This window comes from Ipomoea nil, unplaced genomic scaffold (genome assembly GCF_001879475.1).
Source record: "Ipomoea nil cultivar Tokyo-kokei standard unplaced genomic scaffold, Asagao_1.1 scaffold1043, whole genome shotgun sequence".
Lineage (NCBI taxonomy): Eukaryota > Viridiplantae > Streptophyta > Magnoliopsida > Solanales > Convolvulaceae > Ipomoea > Ipomoea nil.
The window spans coordinates 13,287,993-13,309,920 of NW_017617471.1; the positions used below are offsets into that span (position 1 = coordinate 13,287,993).

At 32.5% G+C, this 21,928-nt stretch overlaps 2 protein-coding genes and 1 long non-coding RNA gene across 3 annotated transcripts; 2 read left to right on the plus strand and 1 right to left on the minus strand.

Moving 5' to 3' along the window:
- The first annotated feature begins 310 nt into the window (after window positions 1-310).
- LOC109180956 (basic form of pathogenesis-related protein 1-like) lies at window positions 311-21,247 on the plus strand. Its single transcript, XM_019330682.1, has 2 exons — window positions 311-858; window positions 21,225-21,247. The coding sequence occupies exon 1, from the start codon at window positions 372-374 to the stop codon at window positions 852-854; it is 483 nt and encodes a 160-aa protein (XP_019186227.1). The 5' UTR covers window positions 311-371; the 3' UTR covers window positions 855-858; window positions 21,225-21,247.
- LOC109180957 lies at window positions 804-9,951 on the minus strand. Its single transcript, XR_002054139.1, has 2 exons — window positions 9,868-9,951; window positions 804-1,155 (listed from the first exon to the last, which is right to left on the minus strand). It is a non-coding gene; the product is annotated as an uncharacterized LOC109180957 (long non-coding RNA).
- Window positions 20,683-21,213, plus strand: LOC109180954 (basic form of pathogenesis-related protein 1-like). The gene has a single exon (XM_019330681.1). It carries the CDS (start codon window positions 20,727-20,729, stop codon window positions 21,210-21,212), a length of 486 nt encoding a protein of 161 aa, XP_019186226.1. The 5' UTR covers window positions 20,683-20,726; the 3' UTR covers window position 21,213.
- Window positions 21,248-21,928: the final 681 nt, after the last annotated feature.

Consider the following 21,928-nt stretch of genomic DNA (forward strand, 5'->3'; position numbering starts at 1 on the left):
TCCAGTTCGCGATTTTAATAAACTCTAAATATCGCGTTTTGATTATAAATTGTAATTGGAATATTTTGGTTTGGTTACTATAGTATCTGGTTTGAACCAAATTATAGTAATAATTTATTGGAGAATAAAAATAAATGAAATATTTATTTTAAGGGTAAATATGTCCATTTAACATTTCAGGGGGAAAAAGAGCCACTTAAATAATTGAGGGGGAAAAAGTGCTATAAATATATAACATAGGGGGAAAAAGTGTCATTTTCCCTTTTTTTTTTTCCAAAACTTCTGCTATAAATACCTTGCATTAATTTCCATTCCTATGATTCACAACACTAAACCTAGTCTTCTTTAATTTCTAGCTAGATAAAACCAAAATGGGGCTCTCTAAATACCCAGTAGCTCTGCTCTCCTTCATGGTGATAGCCATGTTTCATGTTTCCGACGCCCAGAATACCCCGCAAGACTACCTAAAACCTCACAACGCCGCCCGGGACCAAGTCGGGGTTCCCCACATGACCTGGGACGCCAACTTGGCCTCCTACGCGCAGAACTACGCCAACTCCAGGGCCGGAGACTGCAAGATGGTCCACTCCGGCGGGCCTTACGGCGAGAACTTGGCGGCGGCGTTCCCCGCCCTCAACGCCGCCGGGGCGGTGAAGATGTGGGTGGATGAGAAGGCTAAGTACAAGTACAGCTCCAATTCTTGCGTGGGCGGCGAGTGCCGGCACTACACTCAGGTGGTGTGGCGCAGCTCCGTCCGCCTTGGGTGCGGAAGGGCTCGCTGCAACAACGGCTGGTGGTTCGTCTGCTGCAGCTATGCCCCCCGCGGCAACATCATCGGCCAGCGTCCTTACTAATTAAAAATAATATTATTATATATATAAACAAACATGCAAAATAAATAAATAAATAAATAAAACTATTCGGGTCGAATAAGGATGTTTATCATCCACATATATATATATGGTGTAATGGTGTTGCATGCATGAGCCTTGCATGTTATATGATGATTGAATGTAATGAACGCTATAAATATATTTGCAGTTGGTTGTAATAATTATGTCCAAAAATTTTGATTTTGATTTAATTTGTATATTTTGTGGGTGACAATAGAAATCATCAGCCACTATCCGAGTGTGTTTACTGGATAAATTTGACCTTGTGATCCTAGGCTGCAAAGGACCACAAGAAGATGATGATATAATGTATGACAATTAGCCCCTAGCTGATTGTGTTACCTGTTTTGACCACCTGATATTATTAGTTGGTTATATAGATATGTTTGGTAATTTTTAAATAGAATGGAGGGGTAAACTCAGGAAATCGAACTAGCTATTGTTCACAATGATCCACTTAGACTGCGGGATCCCTTCTTGGTCCCCAAGCTTGGCTGTTCCAAGGCCATTGAATACCTCTGAGAAGACCCCAAGCTTCACTTTCTACAGCATGGTGAACGTTAAGATGGAATTTTTTTCACCATTGAGCGTTCTTTAAAATAATGTTTTTTTTTTTTTTTAATTAAGTATGGTTACTTTATTTGAACATAAATATTCCACAAAGATTAATAATTAAGTTGACTTCTAAACAATTAACTTGACTCGTAATTGGAAGTCTGGAGAAGAAGGTATGATGTGATTTATAGAGAGATACTAGAGAGCAATCTTACACCGTGGACCAGGATTTACAGTGTAATGTAGACCTTAATGCATGTGTATGTGTTTAATGTTGTCGAACACGTTACAAGTAAAATGACATATAAAGACTTAAGTATATTATGTTATTTATCAGGGACGGAGGGAGAGGGGGGCAGGGGGGCGCCCGCCTCCCCCCCCCCCCCCCCCGCCCCCCACCCCACACCACCCCTTATATAGTATTTGTATGTATATATGTATATATAGTACATGTTTTAGTATTAGTATAAAAAATTATAAAATATTAACAAGAAGTGAGTTAGAGTAGGTGGTAGAGCACAACTTTGGTAATATTGTGGTTAAGTGTTCCAATCTTAGTATCAACATAACTTTACAATTCTTTTTTAATAGCTTTTTTAATATTACACACACACTCTATAATAAGATGTGTAATTTATAATGTGTTTTCTATTCAAATTATTTTATTAATAATAGCTTTTTTAATATTACACACACACTCTATAATAAGATGTGTAATTTATAATGTGTTTTCTATTCAAATTATTTTATTAATTATGTTTCATATTTTGTTATGAATATTTTTATAAAGTTTCGATGGTGTTTTATTTTTCGTCCATATCCAACAATATTTACAATTATATTTCTTAGGTAGTTTATTTATTTATTTTTAAATTATCTCTTTTGTTTTAATGTTTCGCCTTTTCTAGAAAAATTTTCTGAATCCGTCTGTACTGTTTCGCCCCCCCTCAACCGAATTTCTGGCTCCGTCCCTGTTATTTATTTAATTCTTAAAGTATTTTGTTTATAATTTATTATTATTGTTGTGTTATTATTAATTAGTAATTATAGAGTATTTTTAACTATTATATTTTGTTTTATTATTAATAATGTTATAATTATAAATGTATACATTGTAGTTAATAATAATTCAATTCAAATGTCGGGCTTAAGGCAGTTCTGATGTATTAATATAAAATTTTGAATTTGAATAAAAATTTAATAAATATAAACACTACAATAACCAACAACTATTAAGGGTAACTTACACTTTTAAATAAAAAATGCAATAAACAAATATCAATAAATTGCTCAAGGATAACTTTTTTTTTATTTTTAAGCTTATTGGGATCAATAAGCTATGTCAAAAATTTATTAACCAAACACTCATATTAACATATTATTTAACTAGTCAAATAAATTAAAAAGGTCAAACAAATTAAATTTGATTTTAACTGATAAATCATTTTCTAAACAACTCATATACATAAACTACTAATGTAATTGTGATAGAAGTGCGCGCTATCCCGCATAATGCTATATTGATACAATGATGCTTAGTTATCAAACAAATTAAATTAGATTTTAATAAGTATGGTTACTTTTGAACATAAATATTCCACAAAGATTAATAATTAAGTTGACTTCTAAACGATTAACTTGACTCGTAATAGGAAGTCTGGAGAAGAAGGTATGATGTGATTTATAGAGAGATACTAGAGAGCAATTTTATACCATGGATCAGAATTTACCGTGCAATATAAATCTTAATGCATGTGTATGTATCTTATGTTGTGGGTGTTATGAAATTTTGTACCTTAAGAATATAAATGATGTACTTAAAATAAATTAGTAATTGCGTCTTATGTTATGAATTTATGTGTCTTGTGTTGTGAAATTTTGTACCTATGAACACAAATTATGTACCTAAATTAGATTTGAAAAATAAATAAATATATAACATGTGTATGTGTTTTGTGTTGTAATTTTTTTTTTCTATCTTGTATTATAAATTATGTACCTTCCAAATATAAATTATATATATCATCGTTTTGATCCAGAGTCCATAATGCTATATTAATGGTATAAGTTGCATACTTTATAATAAATAGTATATTTGAGTTAAAAATCATTGCATCCGGCTATTCTCATTAACCAATTAAAGAAATATAATTGAAGTTTGCAAGCAACTCCGATCCGCGGTTAATTGCTTCATTAATATAAAATAATGGTTAAAATGCTGTTCTGTAATCATTCTCAAGATGGCTTCAGAGACCAGGCAGGCAAAATAATTATTAACTTAATAACTATTTCTATGACGCAAAACCTGTAATACACGACATATTCGACTTTTCTAAATTATTACGATCTGGCCGCCAGACAATTTTCGTGGGAGAAAATTGGGAAGGGGTTTGGAAAACACCAAATTAAATCGTCGTGTATATTTATTTAGGCAAAAATTGTGTGAGACCGTCTCACAATCCTAATTTATTTGTAAAATGAGTCGGATCAAGATGAAAATGTAATATTTATACTGAAAATTGTAATAGTAATCATAAATAAATTAAAGTATTTGTTACTTAATTATAAAGGAAAACGTAATATTTTTACATTTAGACGATTTAAAAGTATTAAATTTTTATTCAAAAGTATTACAAACTTTCACTTATAAGTAAGAAATACTTTATTCTTAATTATATTTTTTTAGTATAATTAAGTATTACATTTTTATCTTGACTCGACTTTTCTTTCAAATAATGATCCGTGAGACAGTCTCATAGGAGAATCACTTATTTATTTAAAGTCGAATTAACTTGTTGAATGTAAGGATTATGATTCAATTATTGTGGGTTTTTATTTTTTAATTTAAAAAGACAATAAGGGTGGAAAATGTGTATTTTTAAACTTATTTGGCGTCATGGTAATGTATACTAGTTTATCACGAAATTAAACCAGTATAGCGTCATTTCGTAACATCTTAAGCCATTGTATTATAACTTATAAGTGTTCCACGTTGATACCGCAATTAGTATATAGCAAATTAAATTTCCCTTATATTCGTTATAAGCAATTTGGGAGGATAATCACGGAAATGCAAAGGTCTGGAAGGTCAAAGTCTAACATTTTATAACTAATCGTGGCGTTCACCTCCTTCTATGCAAGTATAAAGAAATTAATTTTATGTTCATTCTTTACTAGCTATAGTTTTGGCGTAGAATCGTAAGTGCTTAATCTTGAATTCTTGATACAATATTATTACTCAATTTTTTTTTAAAGAACATAACTTTTAACTATTGAAATAATAACGAGTGGTCACAAGATCGAACTCTGGTGGTGGGGCATTATTGTTTCTTTGTACTGAGAAAGATTGAGAAAGAATAGAATATATACTACATTGTAAAGAATCACGAGGGTTTCAAAATAATAATAATAATGAGTTAAAGGAGTTTGCACTTATTCAAAATGTAATATCTTGATACATTGTACAATCAAGACATATCACTATAAATATCTATGAATAATTTAATGTTTGTTTCTTTATCTTGATTGGGGGAAGTTGTGTACATATAGAATACATATTGCAGTCATTTACAGCCTAAGAAGTTGGAATAATGAAATTGTTAATAATTGATTAGCTAGAAGAAATAGGTGTTGGAAATTTTCATCCAAGATTGAATAGTTTTGGTCCATCATCTCTAAAGTCCATCTACATACGGTTAATTTAGTAGCCTGCGGGACGGCAAAGGAAAGAAGATATATATATATATATATATATATATATATATATATATATATATATATATTGACTAGCCATGAATAGGTTAGGCAGGTTTGCAATCGGTATGTTGTGGAACCGTCTCCACCTCGCAAGGTGGACAAGGTTCTATCTTCATAATTACTGAACTATATGTTTATGATTATAAAGTTATATATTCATAATTTTTGAACTTTATATTCACAACTAGTTTTTTACGCGCATTGCGCGATTGGGATAATGCCCAATGTTTTTTTTTAAAAAAAAAATAAGTAATTTAAAGTATATCAATGCAAGATTATATTGGAATTGTTCATGCATAGATAATTGAATGTTAAATTTGCGTATTTAAATAGGCAATTCTAAGTTTACAAATGTAAGATAATATAGTCAAGATTGATTATAATTGTCAATGAAATAATTCTATAGGTATGATTGAAACCAAATACGGGACATAAGGGAGAGCAAATAAAAATTAGGGCATAAAATATTAAATATATACTAATATTGAAGAGCTAACTGCTGATTGCCCAAACAAGGACATTGTGAGATAGTTTCCACTTCAATTTATTGTGTGATTTTGAATACTCTTTTTGTCAATAAATCGTCAAAGTAGTTAATATGATTGGTTTAATTATATTTTTTATTTCTTTATTTTTTAAACAATTATATGTGTGTGTGTGTGTATATATATATATATATATATATATATATATATATATATATATAATTTTTTCATCGTATTAATAAAATACTTGGTAAATAAATATATAGCACTATTTTGTATTATAACTTTGATATTTAATTAAAAAATTGTGCACAAAAAAAGATAATAGACAATGTAGTGAACATAATCAATTGATGAATTTGTACATTGGAGAAATATAAAAGACAATATAACTAATAACATTATTTCTCTTAACTAACTTATTGATAATGAATAATATTTTTTAATAAAGACATTGTAGGGACAATGTAGCGAATATAATCAATTGATGAATTTGAATGTAAAGAATTTTTATATTAGAGAAAAATAAATACAATATAACTAATGAAATTATTTCTCTTATTTAATTTATTGATAATGAATAATTTTTTTTTGAATAAAGACATTGTAGACACATAATTCTAAATTAAAGAAATGCATATGTATAATTTTTTGTTGTAGCTACTAAATTATTATTTCTACATCTACATCTATCTATCTACATCTACAATTCTAATAAGAGCCAATAATGTTAGGCCCTTAACTGGAACAAAAAAAAATGTCGGTACTATTGTTTCTTAAAATGAATGGTTCATATTATTTTTATTTTAGTATGTTTTATTAATTTTCCTTATTTACCCTCTATTATATTATTTTCTTCCCTTAAATAACCTAAATTTCGTTAGCATAAACTTTAGTAACGGAATATTCCGTTAACTATTTATTATTTTAACTTACACATTAATTTCTATAGGAAAAGTCTTAGTTTCGAACCACATCCCAATTAGAGTTGGCATAATTGTTAAACATATACTACGAATATGTTAAAATATATTTAAAATATATATAATATAAAATTTAACATAAAATTTGTTCAAATAATTAGTCTGACTAAATACATAACATTCAAAGTTAAACATCAAAGATTATAAATCAAGAACTTTAAAAATCATTTGATTTTTATCCATTAAAAAAAACATATTTAGGTTTTTTTTTTTTTGTTTAATTAATCTTCTTTTGATTATTTAGATCAGAAAAAAACTTAATATTTCAATTATACTTTTGCATTATTGGTATGATTTAGGTCGTTATGTCATTAATATTTTTTGTATGTATTTTTATAATGGTACAATTATTGTACATTACTTTACAAATATTATATTATTATTTTTTTATCGGACAAAATTGTTCTTACGTCATTATCAGATCTGCGCGACCTAACTACAAAATTGTTGATCATAAATACAATTACACCTGGACTCTAAAACGGTAGGATCATTTTCTAACGAATGACAATGCTGACATCCCACTGGCTCTAATTGAACAAGTTTAGACATCAGAATTTTATCAATGCATGAAAACTTCTAAAGAAATTTGTAAGTTAATTTTTACTATATTATTATAACAATATCTATTGTACCTATATATTTTGAATTATTTATTATCATCCTATATTGACAGGAATTGTAACAATTGTCATTGACGCACTCTCAAAATAATTTGTCTCAACAACGAATGTAAATTAAAAAAAAAAATCAATGGTTGCGTTATTGTTGATGAAAAGTATGTACGCCAGAAACTTTATTACTCTTATTAAACTAAATAAAGTAGTAGCTACAACAAAAAATAATACATATGCATTTAATTAATTTAGAATTAGATGTCTATAATGCCTTTATTTTAAAAAAAAATTATTCATTATAAAAAATTTAAAAATAGATTTGATTTCATTAGTTATATTATCTTTATTTCCTACCATTCAAAGATTCATTACCTTCAAATTTATTAATTTATTATATTCACTGCATTGTCCATTGTCATCTTTTTACATTATCTTGTAATTAAATATCAAAGTTATAATACAAAATACGTTATATATATTTATTTACTAAGTATTTTATACAAATATAATAAATATTAATATTTTGTTCAATACTTTCACATGATAACCTACGACACACATCTCACAATGCATGAAACATGTAGGGGAAAACTACCACTACCAAATATCGATTAGAAAATTCAATAAATATTATCTTGCATTTATATATTTTGAATTACCGATTTAAATAAACAAATTCAATATTTATTTACATATGCATGAACATCTCTGATATAATATTGCGTTGATATACTTTGAAATACTTATTTAAAAATAATCATTGGGCATTATCCCATTCGCGCAAAGCGCGTAAAAAAACTAGTAATTTAATAAGAGTAAAATAGAGTACTAATTATGCCAACTTTGATTGGGATGGGGTTCGAACCTAAGACCTTTCTTATTGAAATCAATGAGTGAGTTAACGGAGAACTAACAGAAATTAACGAAAAAGATAATATTTAACGGAAAATCATATTCATTAAGAATAAATTAAGAAATCCAATACTGGTGTATATGGTGAGCTTAGATTAGTTTGGAATTGAAATTTCATCTATAACTCTGTGAGCTTGGTGTATGGACTTTCTATTTATTACTAAAAATTAAGTTTTAATAAAAAGAATAGAAGGTTGGTTTGAGATTGAATTTTTATGTTATTAGTACATGTGAGAAAACTTTGACGACTGAATCACCTAGGCTGCCGAGTCAGTGTTGGTTTTAATGGTATTAGTAGATTCCTTTTTTTTTTTTTGAAAGGAAAATATTTCAATAAAATCAAGCAATTAAATGTTCAATACAAGAAGAGATATTAGAAAACCAATTAAGATGACCAGTATGAGAACTAGCAGCTCTAGCCAACACGTGAGCAAGCTTATTCACTGATCGATTGATATATTGAATGGACACTGATTCAAAGTGTCGTTTAAGAGATCGGCAATACTTTAGAACGCAACCTGCATAAGAATGATCTGGTAAGTCATTAGTAGATTCCTTATTCCTATATATTTTTATTCTTCTTCTCCTCCTTTTTTTAATTTTTAAATCTTATTGTGAATTAGTAGTTTGTTTAGTCCTAGTTTCAAATACATCAAATTAAGGTTTTAGTGTGCAATGTCCAGGCCAAAGTCATCTGCTAACTCATACTTATCCCATGTGTACCGAAAGTGGATATCTCATCTAAGTTCTCTACCTAAAATGTCAAAAGCAAACTATCCCCATGTCATGTCTAAAATCTATCAACTGCTGCATTAATTGACATACAATAAAATCCCTAATAAAAATGTTTAGAACTATATATAGCCGCATAATTATCAGAATCTATCCCCCCTCAAACTCAATTTCATGAGAGGAAGGGGGGAATATTAATTGAGACAATAAGATTAGGGAAAACATTATCCATAAGCTCCTTTTCATGCTACCAAATTTAAAGAGCAATAATTTAATCTAATGGATCTTGCAAATCAATGTCTACAGGTGAATCTGAGGAAATTCTATTTCTTCAAGTAGATTACACCCATGAAAGTAATTCAAAAATCACAGGCACAATGTGTATTTGACAGGTAGGATCCAGAAAACATGACTAAACTAAACTAAACAAATTAGCTTATACTAAACAAAAAAACAGTCTCAATCTTTATATATAGTAAGCAAATTGGCTTAAACTAAACTTGTATTAGGGCACACAATAACAGAAATTGCCAAGAATGAAGTTTAATCAACGAATGAGAAAGGGGAAAAACAAGATGGGATTTTTATTTATATTAATATTTTTTTAAAAAAAAAAACTAACCTTTTCTAAATGGGATATTTGAAATCGAGGGATCAGAGGAAGGAGTTTTGTTTCCTTCAGGAGTAGTAGTCAGCGCAACGTTGTTGAAAAACTTGCAGTTAGGGATAATTTCAGAGCTGCGAAGAAGGATTTCAACAAAACTGAGGATGATTTGAAGTCTCTTCAGAGCGTAGGCCAGATAATTGGTGAAGTTCTTAGGCCTCTTGACCATGAACGAATAGAGAGGCATACATAAATTGCTGGATCGCCGATCGATCCTCTCGAGGAATCGATATCGACAGTCTGATCGGCTGAGCTTTTGACTTATTCGACCTTTTCTTTTTGTCTGTTAAACAACAGTCTATTTCTTTCAATGGCTTCGAAGGAGGTGAAGACGGGTGAGTCGGCTGTGGAGATCAAGTAGTCGATGAGGGAAATTTGGCAAAATCTTGAAATTTCTTCAGCATCCAAAAACTATTATAGAGGAAGGAGTTTTGGTGAGATATATACTAAATGGATGAAAGGTGAGATTGACTTAACGGCAAACTAACGGTTAATTAAAATTTTTAACGGGTGGACTAACGGTGTGTGGGTATTTAAGTAAATCTCATTGTAAAATTTAAATCTGATCAATTTTATGATTAATCTGAGCCATTCATTTGATTAAAAACTGTGGCGGACATTTTTTCTACCCATTTTAGGCCTAACCCTCTTGGGCTCTTATTAGTATAGTAGATTACATAACTCTATATTCATAATTACTGAATTATATGTTCATAATTATAATTTATAAAGTTATATATTCATAATTTTTGAACTTCATATTCACAATTATTGAATTTCTATATTTATAATTACAGAACTATATGTTCATAATTATGTTCACAACTCTATGTTCATAATTATAGAACTATATGTTCATAATTTCTGAACTATATATTTATAATTATGAACAGTTTTAGAACCGTGTCCACCTTTCAAGTATAATTTGCCGCAAGTTTGTATTGCTAAATTTGAATATTCAACATGACAAAAAGTAAATATCTTTGTGTCTATATATACAGTTGAAAGCAATGTCATCCTTCGTTACTTTTTGAGTGACGAGAGAAATTTGCAGTCAAGACCTAAGGATCCGTATTGAATAAATCTCGCCATATGGTCATACTTGACAAAAGACCACAAAGAACTAAATCAACTTAAGTTATTCACCCACGATTCAAACCAAGTTGCATTGTTCAATCTGTCGTTGACATCGAGCTGAGCCACTAGCATATATGGGACGATGAGGTGATTGTGTTTGTTTGTAAAATTAATTTTAGTAGTGGCGGTGTGTGAGAGGATATACTCACACCGGATATATCTCAAGGAGATGATTGGAAGGATGTCAAATAGAGAGTTGGGCGTGCCCATATGATGTCTCACATAGGATGGGTAAGGATCCAAAAAGTGGGGCGTTGAGCTCCTCTTCTTGTTTTGTTTTGTTTTGTTTTTTTTTTTTTTTTAAATTGTTTTATTATTAGTATTATTGTTGTTGTTGTATGAATGTCATATTGTTATTATAGGTCTTCTTACATATAAACCGCTAATAGTAAATATGTAATTTTATCAAATATTTCCTACAAACCGCTAATAATCAGGGTCGTTTTTTTTTTTTTTTTTTCTTTTTGTGGCCCCGTTCTTATAAATAAATGAGGCCCTACCAAAAGTATAAGGAGCGTTATGCCCTGGACTCCACCATGTGCATGGTGGACACGCTGTACATTCATAATTTCTATATTGTAGATTCATAATTTCTATACTGTAGATTCATAATTTCTATACTGTAGATTCATAAAATTTATAATGTAGATTCATAATTTCTATACTGCACATTCATAATTTATGTACTGTAGATTCATAATTTCTATATTGCACATTCATAATTGTTGTACTGTAGATTCATAATTTCTATACTGTAGATTCATAATTTTTATACTGTAGATTCATAAAATTTATAATGTAGATTCATAATTTCTATACTGCACATTCATAATTTCTGTACTGTAGATTCATAATTTCATAACTATACAGTTTAGAAATTATGAATCTACATTACAGAAATTATGAATCTACAGTACAGAAATTATGAATGTGCAGTATAGAAATTATGAATTTACATTATAAATTTTATGAATCTACAGTTTAGAAATTATGAATCTACAATATAGAAATTATGAATGTACAGCGCGTCCACCATGCACATGGTGGACACGGGTCCATAGCATAATTTGCCAAAGTATAAGTGCAATATTTAATGATGAATGGTGAATGGTATTGGTGGTGAATGGTACAGGTTTTAAGTTAGCTCTGCAGATTCAGGGCTTGAGACATAATCTGTGCCGTTGAAAAAACAAAATGGTTTTGCCATGCTCAATTAATTAGGTCATAATTATTAGGAGAGAGAAATGATTTGGGATAAAACTAATGAGTTTTATGATTAATTGTAGATTTTTTTTTTTTTATTTCTCAAGTAGCTAGGTCAAAAATAAATATTAAGCCCTCTAAAAGTTGAAGTCATGTATTGTTGCCATCTTACATGCACTGAAATCCGGTCATGCTAATAATACTACTCGGTAATCAAAACAATTAACACAATTCGCTAACTGCTAACTAATTAAACCACTAACTGCAATCCGTTGATTGTGAAACTATGCAAAAATCTTATGTCATACTATCAAGCTAAGTAATCAGTAATTTTTAAATAAAAAAAAAATCTCTATTAATTACTTCATAAAATATTAAAATTACAGTACAAATTATAAGAACAAAATACACCAATAAAATAGCTACTGTAACTATTCTAGAAGGCAAAACATGGATGCATGTATGCTTGGAAAATAGAGAAACAAAAAGACGACAATTAATTAACAAGTAGGTACGTATCTTGAAATACAATGAATTCTATCCTTTTACTCCTTTTTTGTCATCAAATAAGATGTTTGTAGAATTTTCTATGACTCTGATCACCATTTGCCTCTCGGTCACGATTAAACTTTAGTCACTAGATATTTTGCAAAAAAACAAAAATCATTTGTAGGAAAAACTTACATTTTGACAACCATGACATTTGATTATTCTATTGGTTGTGGTGATATAATTATTCCAATTTCTCACAACTTGACTCTAATTAACATGCAAATTACTCCAATATGTACTTTACTATTTTGATTATGATTGCATGCATATCAAATAACAATCGCCCCATTAAGGAATGGAAAATATAGCAAAAATAAATTTAAAAAAGAAAAACAAAAACACTATTACTTGTCCGCGAGAAGTGTGAGTCAAGTCAATAGAAAAAATATATGTAGTAGCAAAGTGTTGAAAGTGATGACGATGATATTTTTATTTTTCCTCTATTTTATTTGTTTGCATTCTAGAATGGAAAAGTTGTATGTCAGGTATGTGTCAATGTTTGTATATATTCGTGAGCATGCATTATTAAGATAGACTTGAGGTGAGTAGAAATCAATCGTCAAGGATTAGTGAAACACGTAATTGGAAAAGTAAATCCATGAAAATAAAATATCATCTAACAACATAATTAAGTAGGGTTGATATGAGAATAAAATGTTAGGTAAAAATTGATGATTGATATCAATAATTAAAAATTATTTTAAAAAAAAGAGAAAAAATTGTGTAGATTAGAACTAATTTTATAAATATTACAAATTTAAAAGTTTACAACAATTATAAATTGACCAGATTTTTTATTAAAATATTCAAGGGGTTCACAATTGATAGGAGAATCATATTCTCATTTGAGTACACTATGGGTGTGTTTGGTTCGCACATAGGAATCGGAATTGGAATGGGTATCAAATACTTGGTAATGGTAATGGGTTTTGGTGAAAGTATTTAACATGTTTGGTAGTATGGTAGAATGGGAATGGTTACTAATAGTAGTGCTTGAAAATGAATAAGGGAATGAAACCCTTATTCTATTTGGGTATGAGTTTTTCAATTGATGGGGTATTCAAAACCCATAGTAGTGTACTAGTGTTCTAAAAACCTATCAACCAAACAACAACAATCACTTTCATACCCATTCCTATGGGCAAAACCCACCAACCAAACACACCCTATATATGGATTTAAATGAGAACATTCATCCTATAAAAATAAGGATTGATCTTAGTCGTCTATCAGAGTTCATTAATATTTATAAGGTTTAGTAAAAAACAAAAATACAGAGTCAATTTTATAATTATTGCAATCTTTCAAGTTTGTAATAATTATAAAATTAGTTCTGCCATTTCCCCCTTTTTTTAACTACTCTAAAAATAGATTTACTCAAATTGATAGATCAGATTAGTAATTACTTTTTGCGTAGGGCCATGTTCAATTCTCACATGAAGCTTCCCCAATATAAATATATATATATATATATATATATATATATATATATATATATATATATATATATATATAATTCAGTTCCCGTGCGGTTATACGGTTAAATTTGAGTCATTGATCTTACCTAAATCAACGTCCAGGATTATCAAAATTAAAAAAAAAAAAATGCGGTGGCAATTTTGTAATTTTTTTATCTAGGTTAGATTTAAGGTACGTGGTTTTTGTGCTTAAGGTGAGTTGTTTTGTACTGTGTGATTAAGGTGCGTCAGTTGTTGAAAATTTAAGTGCGTCGATCTAAAGCTTTAGGTGCGTGATTTTCCTTCTTAAGGTGCGTGGTTTGTGTGCTTAAGGTGAGTCAGTTGTTGAAACTTAAGGTGCGTCGGCCTAAAACTTTAGGCGCGTTGTGACACCCCGTAAATCCAAAATCTGTTTAAGGATTAATTAGATAATTAATCCTAGCTTAATTGGTAATTTATTCCTAAAATTCTGAAAATTCAATAGTCGGAGGACTAGAAATTGACTAGTCAATCCAAGTCAAAGAGTTGTACTCTATGCCTTATGAGTTGTTCATTTGTCTCCTTACTCTTCCCACTTTAGTAAGGGCAAAGAAGTCTTTTTACCTTATGTTTGTGCCCCAAGCTAACCTAGCATCATCCTTCATTTCATTTCCCTAACACCCTAAACACAAAAGTTCCACCTTCTCTCTAGAAAATTGTTAGCTTCTTCTTCAAGCCAAGTTTTGGGCAATCCTAGATTCTACAATTTGGTCTCCAAGATTCATACTTTCTTAACCTTGAGCATAGGGGAGGGTAAGATCCTTGATCTCTTGGTGTTTTTAGTATCTTTTTAGGTGTCTTTTTCTGAAGATGGAATCTTTGTTGTCTTTTGGTGTGTTTGTAAAGTTAAAGTTGAAGGAGATCTTTAAGAGAAGCTTTAAGGGTGTGAAAAGTGAAGTTTTAGGCTACAAGAGGTAACTCATGCTTTACAAAATCTATTTTCTTACCTATATAATGATTTCTTGACTTCTACTTGTGATTTTTGCTATGAAATGTGAGATTTGATGCATTGTCTTGTGAGAATGCATGTCTAGAGCTTGTTATTAGGATTCTTGTATGCCATTGCTTGGCTATTCTTTGGGTTCAAGTCATAATGTTGTATTGTGTGAGATTTTGGGTGTTCTGGACTTGTTGAAAATCCCCGAAGGGATTATTTGTGGTACAGGAGTGTACCCGCGGGCGGAACGGCGGGCAATGGCCTACCCGCCGCGCCACCCGCGGGGTACACCTCTCGTGGGCTAAGGTACCCGCGGGCGGAACCACGGGTGGAGGTCCACCCGTGGCCCCACCCGCGGGGTACATGTTTGAGGTTGTTCGAGGATTTGTTCCCGTGATTCTTTTGACTCGATACTTGATGCTTTGACCTCCCGATGTTGTTTTGTTGGGCTATTTGAGTGTCTTCTTGATGTTTCGTATGTCTAGAACGGTATGTTAGGAATCCACGTAGGATTTGGTGTCTTGAATCATGCTAAGTGCTCAACTTTGTGATTCGTTGAACCATGATGAGTCTTGTATGTTCTACGGAACTATGTTTGGTTTACCCGTTTGATAAGCATGCTAGTTTGATGTTGAAATGCTAGTGTGTGTGGTTTGTTCTTTCCTATTGTGGATGGCAACTTGTGTTGACCATCGTTGGAGTCGGATTGTAATCCTTCCTTGTTGAATATGGTTTCATATCTTTGTTGTGATCCATTGATTTATTCCTGTGATGAAAATGTGTGTATTGGTTGTACCTTGATTGCACGGTTAATGGTATGGGACATTAATCACCAAGGTACAGATGTGGTCCTCGTGGTGGCCATGAAATGAAATTGGTGGTGTAATCTGAGCATAGGCTCACTTGTCGGAGATTGAGAATGAAATCAACGGTACCCTCGTGCACTATGTGTTGGTGGAATTGTTGGAGATTGTCGGAGTGGGGACGACGGTCCTCGGAGGCATAAGGTTGGACTTTGGAGTACAGGGGTCCTGGAGGTAATGGTTGGAACTGTAATAAGGCCGGGGGTAGCCATAAGGTTGGAACAGGGCATAAGGTTGGAACATGTGACATGTAGTGTCACGGTGGCATGTAGTTGCCAATGTGTGAATGTCTATCCTCTTCTGATTAGCATGTCGAGTGGTATTCTACTTTGTGATCAGTAGAATACACCTCGAGTTGTACTTGTTTACTGTTGTTGTCCTTGTCTTGATGTTGTCTACTTTGTGATCAGTAGATTGCATCTTGAGCTGTGTTGAGTTGTATTGTTGTTGTTCTTGTCTTGATGTTGTCTTGGGATGTTGATTTCCCTTGTTCTTTGAGAGTGAAATAGAGTCTTTGCAGTGACTTCTCTCTTGGCTTTTGAACTGATATATACTGTATTCCGTTTCGAAAATGGTTTTGTTTTATACTATCTATATATGCTACCTAGCGCGTATTGATGGGTTACCAGCAATATTCGCTGACCGGGCGTCGTCCCCTTTCTTTATGTTGCTTTACAGGTCCTGAGTAGCTTATGGCGAGTCCGCTAGCTGTTGGTTGTAATGTAGCTCCCTTGGACTTTGTAGATAGTGTTTTGGGCCTGTGTGCCGTGGTTATGTTGAACAAGATAGTATGTTGGTTTTAGAATTGCCTGTGCATCCACATTGAGATGGATGTGGCATAGCACTTCCCGCTTTTCCCGTTTTTAATTTAAGATTTCCGCTGTTGTTTAAGTTTTATGATACCTGTTAGTTACCTTGCCTTATGAATTTAAGCTTTTAAAATATTGTGAAAATCGGGGGTGTTACATGCGTGATTTTCCTTCTTAGGTGCGTTGTTTTTCTTCTTTATGTGAGTGATTTGTATACTTAAGGTGCGTCAATTGTTGAAACTTAATGTGCGCCATTTTAAAACTTTAGGTGCATGGTTCATGTTCTTAATAAGGTGTTTTGTTTGTGTGCTTAAGGTGATTTATTTTTGTGGTTAAGGTGCGTGGTTTGTATACTTAAGGTGAGCCATTTTAAGTCTTAAGGTGCGTCTTTTTTAGTTAACCGCTCAGGAAGTTATACCCGCACCTGAACCCTTCCATATATATATATATATATAAGGTCGACATCAGGTGCGGAGTGCTCCTTAGTGAAAGATGGGGTTAGATTTGAGCCGTCGTTGATCAAATTTAGATCAACGGCTCAAATAAATGAAAATTAAACAAAAAAAAAAAAAACAAACGTGCGTCCTCTACTATAGAAGACAACTGTAAAATTGGCGCACCTTAAGAAGGAAAACAACACACCTTAAAGAAGGAAAACAACGCACCTAAAGCTTTAATCCGATGCACTTTAAGTTTCAACAACTGACGCACCTTAAGCACGCAGGTCACACACCTTAAGATGGAAAACCACGCACCTAAAACTTTAAACCGACGCGCCTTAAGTTTCAACAACTAACGCACCTTAAGCAGACAGCACAGAACCCACGCACTTTAAGCATAAAAACCACGCACATTAAGAAGGAAAACCACGCACCTTAAATTTGACCGAGATGCAAAAAGACCAAATTACCACCGCATTTTTTTTTTAATAATTTGTGCTCAATCTAGGCTGTTGATTTTTATTAGATCTACGGCAGAGATTAAACCTCATCTCCGCATATATATATATATATATATATATATATATATATATATATATATATATATATATATATATGTTAGAGCTAGTGTGAATGAAGCTAAGGTTGATAACATTTATTTATTATGTCCTTTTTTTTTATACATTATACTATAAGTATTGCGCGGCGGCTAGCTTGGAGAAGTGAGTCTAGCTTCCTACTATCAAAACGTGGCGTTAACGCTACACAAGTATAAAGAAATAAAGTTGTATTTTAACTACTAGCTATAGTTTTTTGTCGTAGAAAAAAGCACTTGGTCTAGGTCAAGGGTTTGAATCTCATTGAAAGCATATTGTGTAGTTGAAGCTGGTAAGTGCTGAAATGTGGCGCTAACTGCTACACAACTACTACTTATGACTTATGGTGTAATGGCAAGCGTTTGATCCTAACACTAAGAGTTGTCTTATACAAATAAATAAATAAATAAATTTACATTATAATTAGTAGGAATTAGTCTGTTATTTCTTAAAATATAAGTATTAAATTTATAAAATTGGTTTATATATAATAATAATAATAATAATAATAATAATAATAATAATAATAAGTACGAGAAGAACATGAGCATTTAGGAGGAGGATCTAAGATATTTAATTCATCCCAGAGGCTGCATAACATGGTATGGTATAATCGGCTATAGAGGTATCATTCTGGCGTAACGTTGCGATGCACAACTCAAGCTCGAAGATTCGGGGTTCGTTTGCTGTAAAAAAAAATGATCTTTTAAATCAGACCAAACAATAGCAGCGAAGCATACAAAACAGTATGGGCAAGGGATGAATGAATAGAATTGAGAATCCATGACATTACAATACCCTTTGCCATCTAGCATGATCAGGGTGGGAAGTGTCGGGTATGGCTAGAGTTCTGTCAATAAAGCAAAATTTGTTTCTAACTCTTAAAGCCATCGTTATCGCCAAAGCCCAAGAAGTATAATTTTCAATGCCTACGAGAGGAGTGTCGACGAGGGAGGTTCCTGTGCCATCGGAAGAATGAAGGTAATATGAGTTTTCTACATCGATGTGAGTGGTGGAAGTACGTGGTGACGGTGGTTGAAATTAACGGAGTTTCATCCATGAGAGAAGATTGAGAATTCTTAGCCATGGTGATGAACTGGAGAGAAAAAAAAAAATACAGAATATAGAGATTTAACTTTTTGTTGATACCATGTTGGAAAATGGAAAAATATAAACTATACTGATTGTGTTTAAGAATAGAGAAACCTAATATATATATATATATATATATATATATATATATATATATATATATATATATATATATAAAGGTTCCCGTGCGGTTGAATGTTTCTCGTGCGGTTGTGCGGTTGATTAATGTGCGTGAGATTTGTACTCAATGTGCGTGAGTGTTGTGCTTAATGTGCCTGAGATTTGTACTTAATGTACGTGAATGTGTAAAATGCAGCAGAAAATATGGATATCAGCTTCTTCCCTATCCCCAGTAGCCATTGCCCCCTCCCTGATGATGATGTGCGGAGGCGGGCTATGGTGGTTAAGAATTATGGGAATAATACAACAGAAATCCACACTTAGCTGGTGTGTAAATTTTGCTGTGCGGCGTCATCTATATAAAAATTCAACTGCACAGGTAGCTGATAATCCAGAATCCATGGCCAAATTGAAGGAAGAAGTAACAAGAAGCTTGGGCGTTAATGTGCGTGAGTTTTATGTTCTGCTTCCTTCTGAGCTCGTAATTATGAACTACTCATCACGCACATTAAGCACAAATCTCACGCATATTAAGTACAATACTCAGGCACATTAAGTACAAAACTCACGCATATTAACATTACGCACATTAAGTACAAATGTCAGGCACATTAAACACAACACTCACGCACATTAAGTATAAACCTCACGCACATTAATCCACACTATTGGAAATTATGGAATTTCCGACCACTTGAAAGTGATCTTAAATCAAGTTGATACCAAACAGTGGTCGGAAATAGCAACAATGCTTTTTCCGGATACCAAAAGTGGTCGGAACAAGACTTTCGACTTGATTTAAGATCACTATCAGGTAGTCGAAAATTCAATAATTTTCAGTAGTGCCACCGCACAACCGCACGGGAAGCCACAAATGCACCTGATCCCTTCCATATATATATATATATATATATATATATATATATATATATATATAGGCTACTCTAAGGGTAACAAAGAAAATAAAGCTAAGGTAAGATTTGGGAGAAAAAATAAAGGTAAGAAAATTATTTTATGACTAACTAATCACATTAAAAAAAAAATAGGAAAGAATATTTACCTATGGTAAAATAAATCTCAACGGATTTGGACTTAAACCAACCCATATATGCCCAGTCGTTATATTATAGACCGCGGTGCATGTGCACCGCGGTAAAAAACGACGTCGTTTCTTTAAGTAAAGAAACGGTCCGCCGTTAGAGTTAACGGAGTCCGCTTGTTTGGTGTATTAAACACTAACTGACACTACAGTATATCCAAACCGACACTGCAGTTATATCAAAATGATACTGTAGTTATAGTGAAATGAAACTGCAGTGTATATAAACTGAAACTGAATAATATTTCACATATTTGAGTGTATATTGTACAATGAAGCTGTAATTATATCAAAATGATCATGTAGTTGTGTTTTAATGAAATTATAGTATATATAAAATAAAATTAAATAACATTTTCACATATTTGAGTCTATAAATATCGAATGAAACTATAGTTATATCGAAATGAAACTGTAGTTGTGTTCAACTGAAACTGTAGTGTATACAAAATGACACTGAATAACAGAGTTACATTTTGTAAAAGGGTGCGAAACGGCGGAAACAAACACTGTTAATTTTCATTTAAAAAAAAAAGACTCGCGGTGCATAATCGATTATGCACCGTATAATTTGCCATATATGCCACCTCTACCTTTTTTGCTGCAATGATACACATACAAATTTTAATTAAAATATATATATTCTCTGATCTACAACCCTTTCATGGCTTCACGTTAAACTAATCAATATTTTTTCCACAATTTCTTCTATAAATACCCTGCATTAGTTCCCTAAGATTCACAACACTAAACCTAGTCTAGTCTTCTTTCTAGCCAAAACCAAAATGAGGCTGTCTAAATTCCCAGTAGTAGCTCTCCTCTCCTTCATGGCGATCGCCATGTTTCATGTCTCCGACGCCCAGAATACCCCGCAAGACTACCTAAACCCTCACAACGCCGCCCGGGACCAAGTCGGGGTTCCCCACATGACCTGGGACGCCAACTTGGCGTCCTACGCGCAGAACTACGCCAACTCCAGGGCCGGAGACTGCAACATGGTCCACTCCGGCGGGCCGTACGGCGAGAACTTGGCGGCGGCGTTCCCCGACCTCAACGCCGCGGGTGCGGTGAAGATGTGGGTGGATGAGAAGGCCAACTACGACTACAACTCCAACTCCTGCGTCGGCGGCGAGTGCCGGCACTACACTCAGGTGGTGTGGCGCAACTCCGTCCGCCTTGGATGCGGAAGGGTTCGCTGCAACAACGGCTGGTGGTTCGTCTCCTGCAGCTATGATCCCCCCGGCAACTTCATCGGCCAGCGCCCTTACTAACAATATCTATCTTTCAATTATATATATATAAATAAAGATCGATGCCAATAATAATTTAAATAAACAAAATATCCGATCTAATAAGTGATGTTTATCATCCATATATATATGGAATATGGTGTTGTATGCATGAGCCATGCATGTTATTTGATGATTGATTGTAATGAACTCTACAAATATATTGCAGTTGGTTGTAATAATTATATATATGTCCAAAGATTTTACATTTTATGTTTTAAACGTTTGAAATTAGTCATTCCGGTTGTGTCAGATAAGGGGATCGGATGATATGCGAATCAAACTACTAGTGATGGTTGGGTTTGATCCGAGAACATACGATATCAAATTTTAAATAATAACCAATTAAGTTACCTAAATATTTAGTTTAAAATTAATTTTTATATATAAACTATCCTTAGTGACTTTGTGCTCAGATGACATGTAGTAACCTCTCCTTATATATAAGTGGGTGGGGAGAGGCAACTGCACCATTACCTCATTTGGATCCGTACCTAGTGGTGGGATTGCGTGACCTAGTGGTGGGATTGCGTGTACTATCTTTCATAATGATATATTGATGCTTAGGGCATCTTCATCTATAGTTTTTAAAAAAAAAAATTTGTCGAGCTCGCCAAGAGAGAAAAACCAGAGGAAAGTCGTCATAGCTGTGCACGTTTCGTGCACATCCAACGCCCATCCGTTGCACGCACCGATAG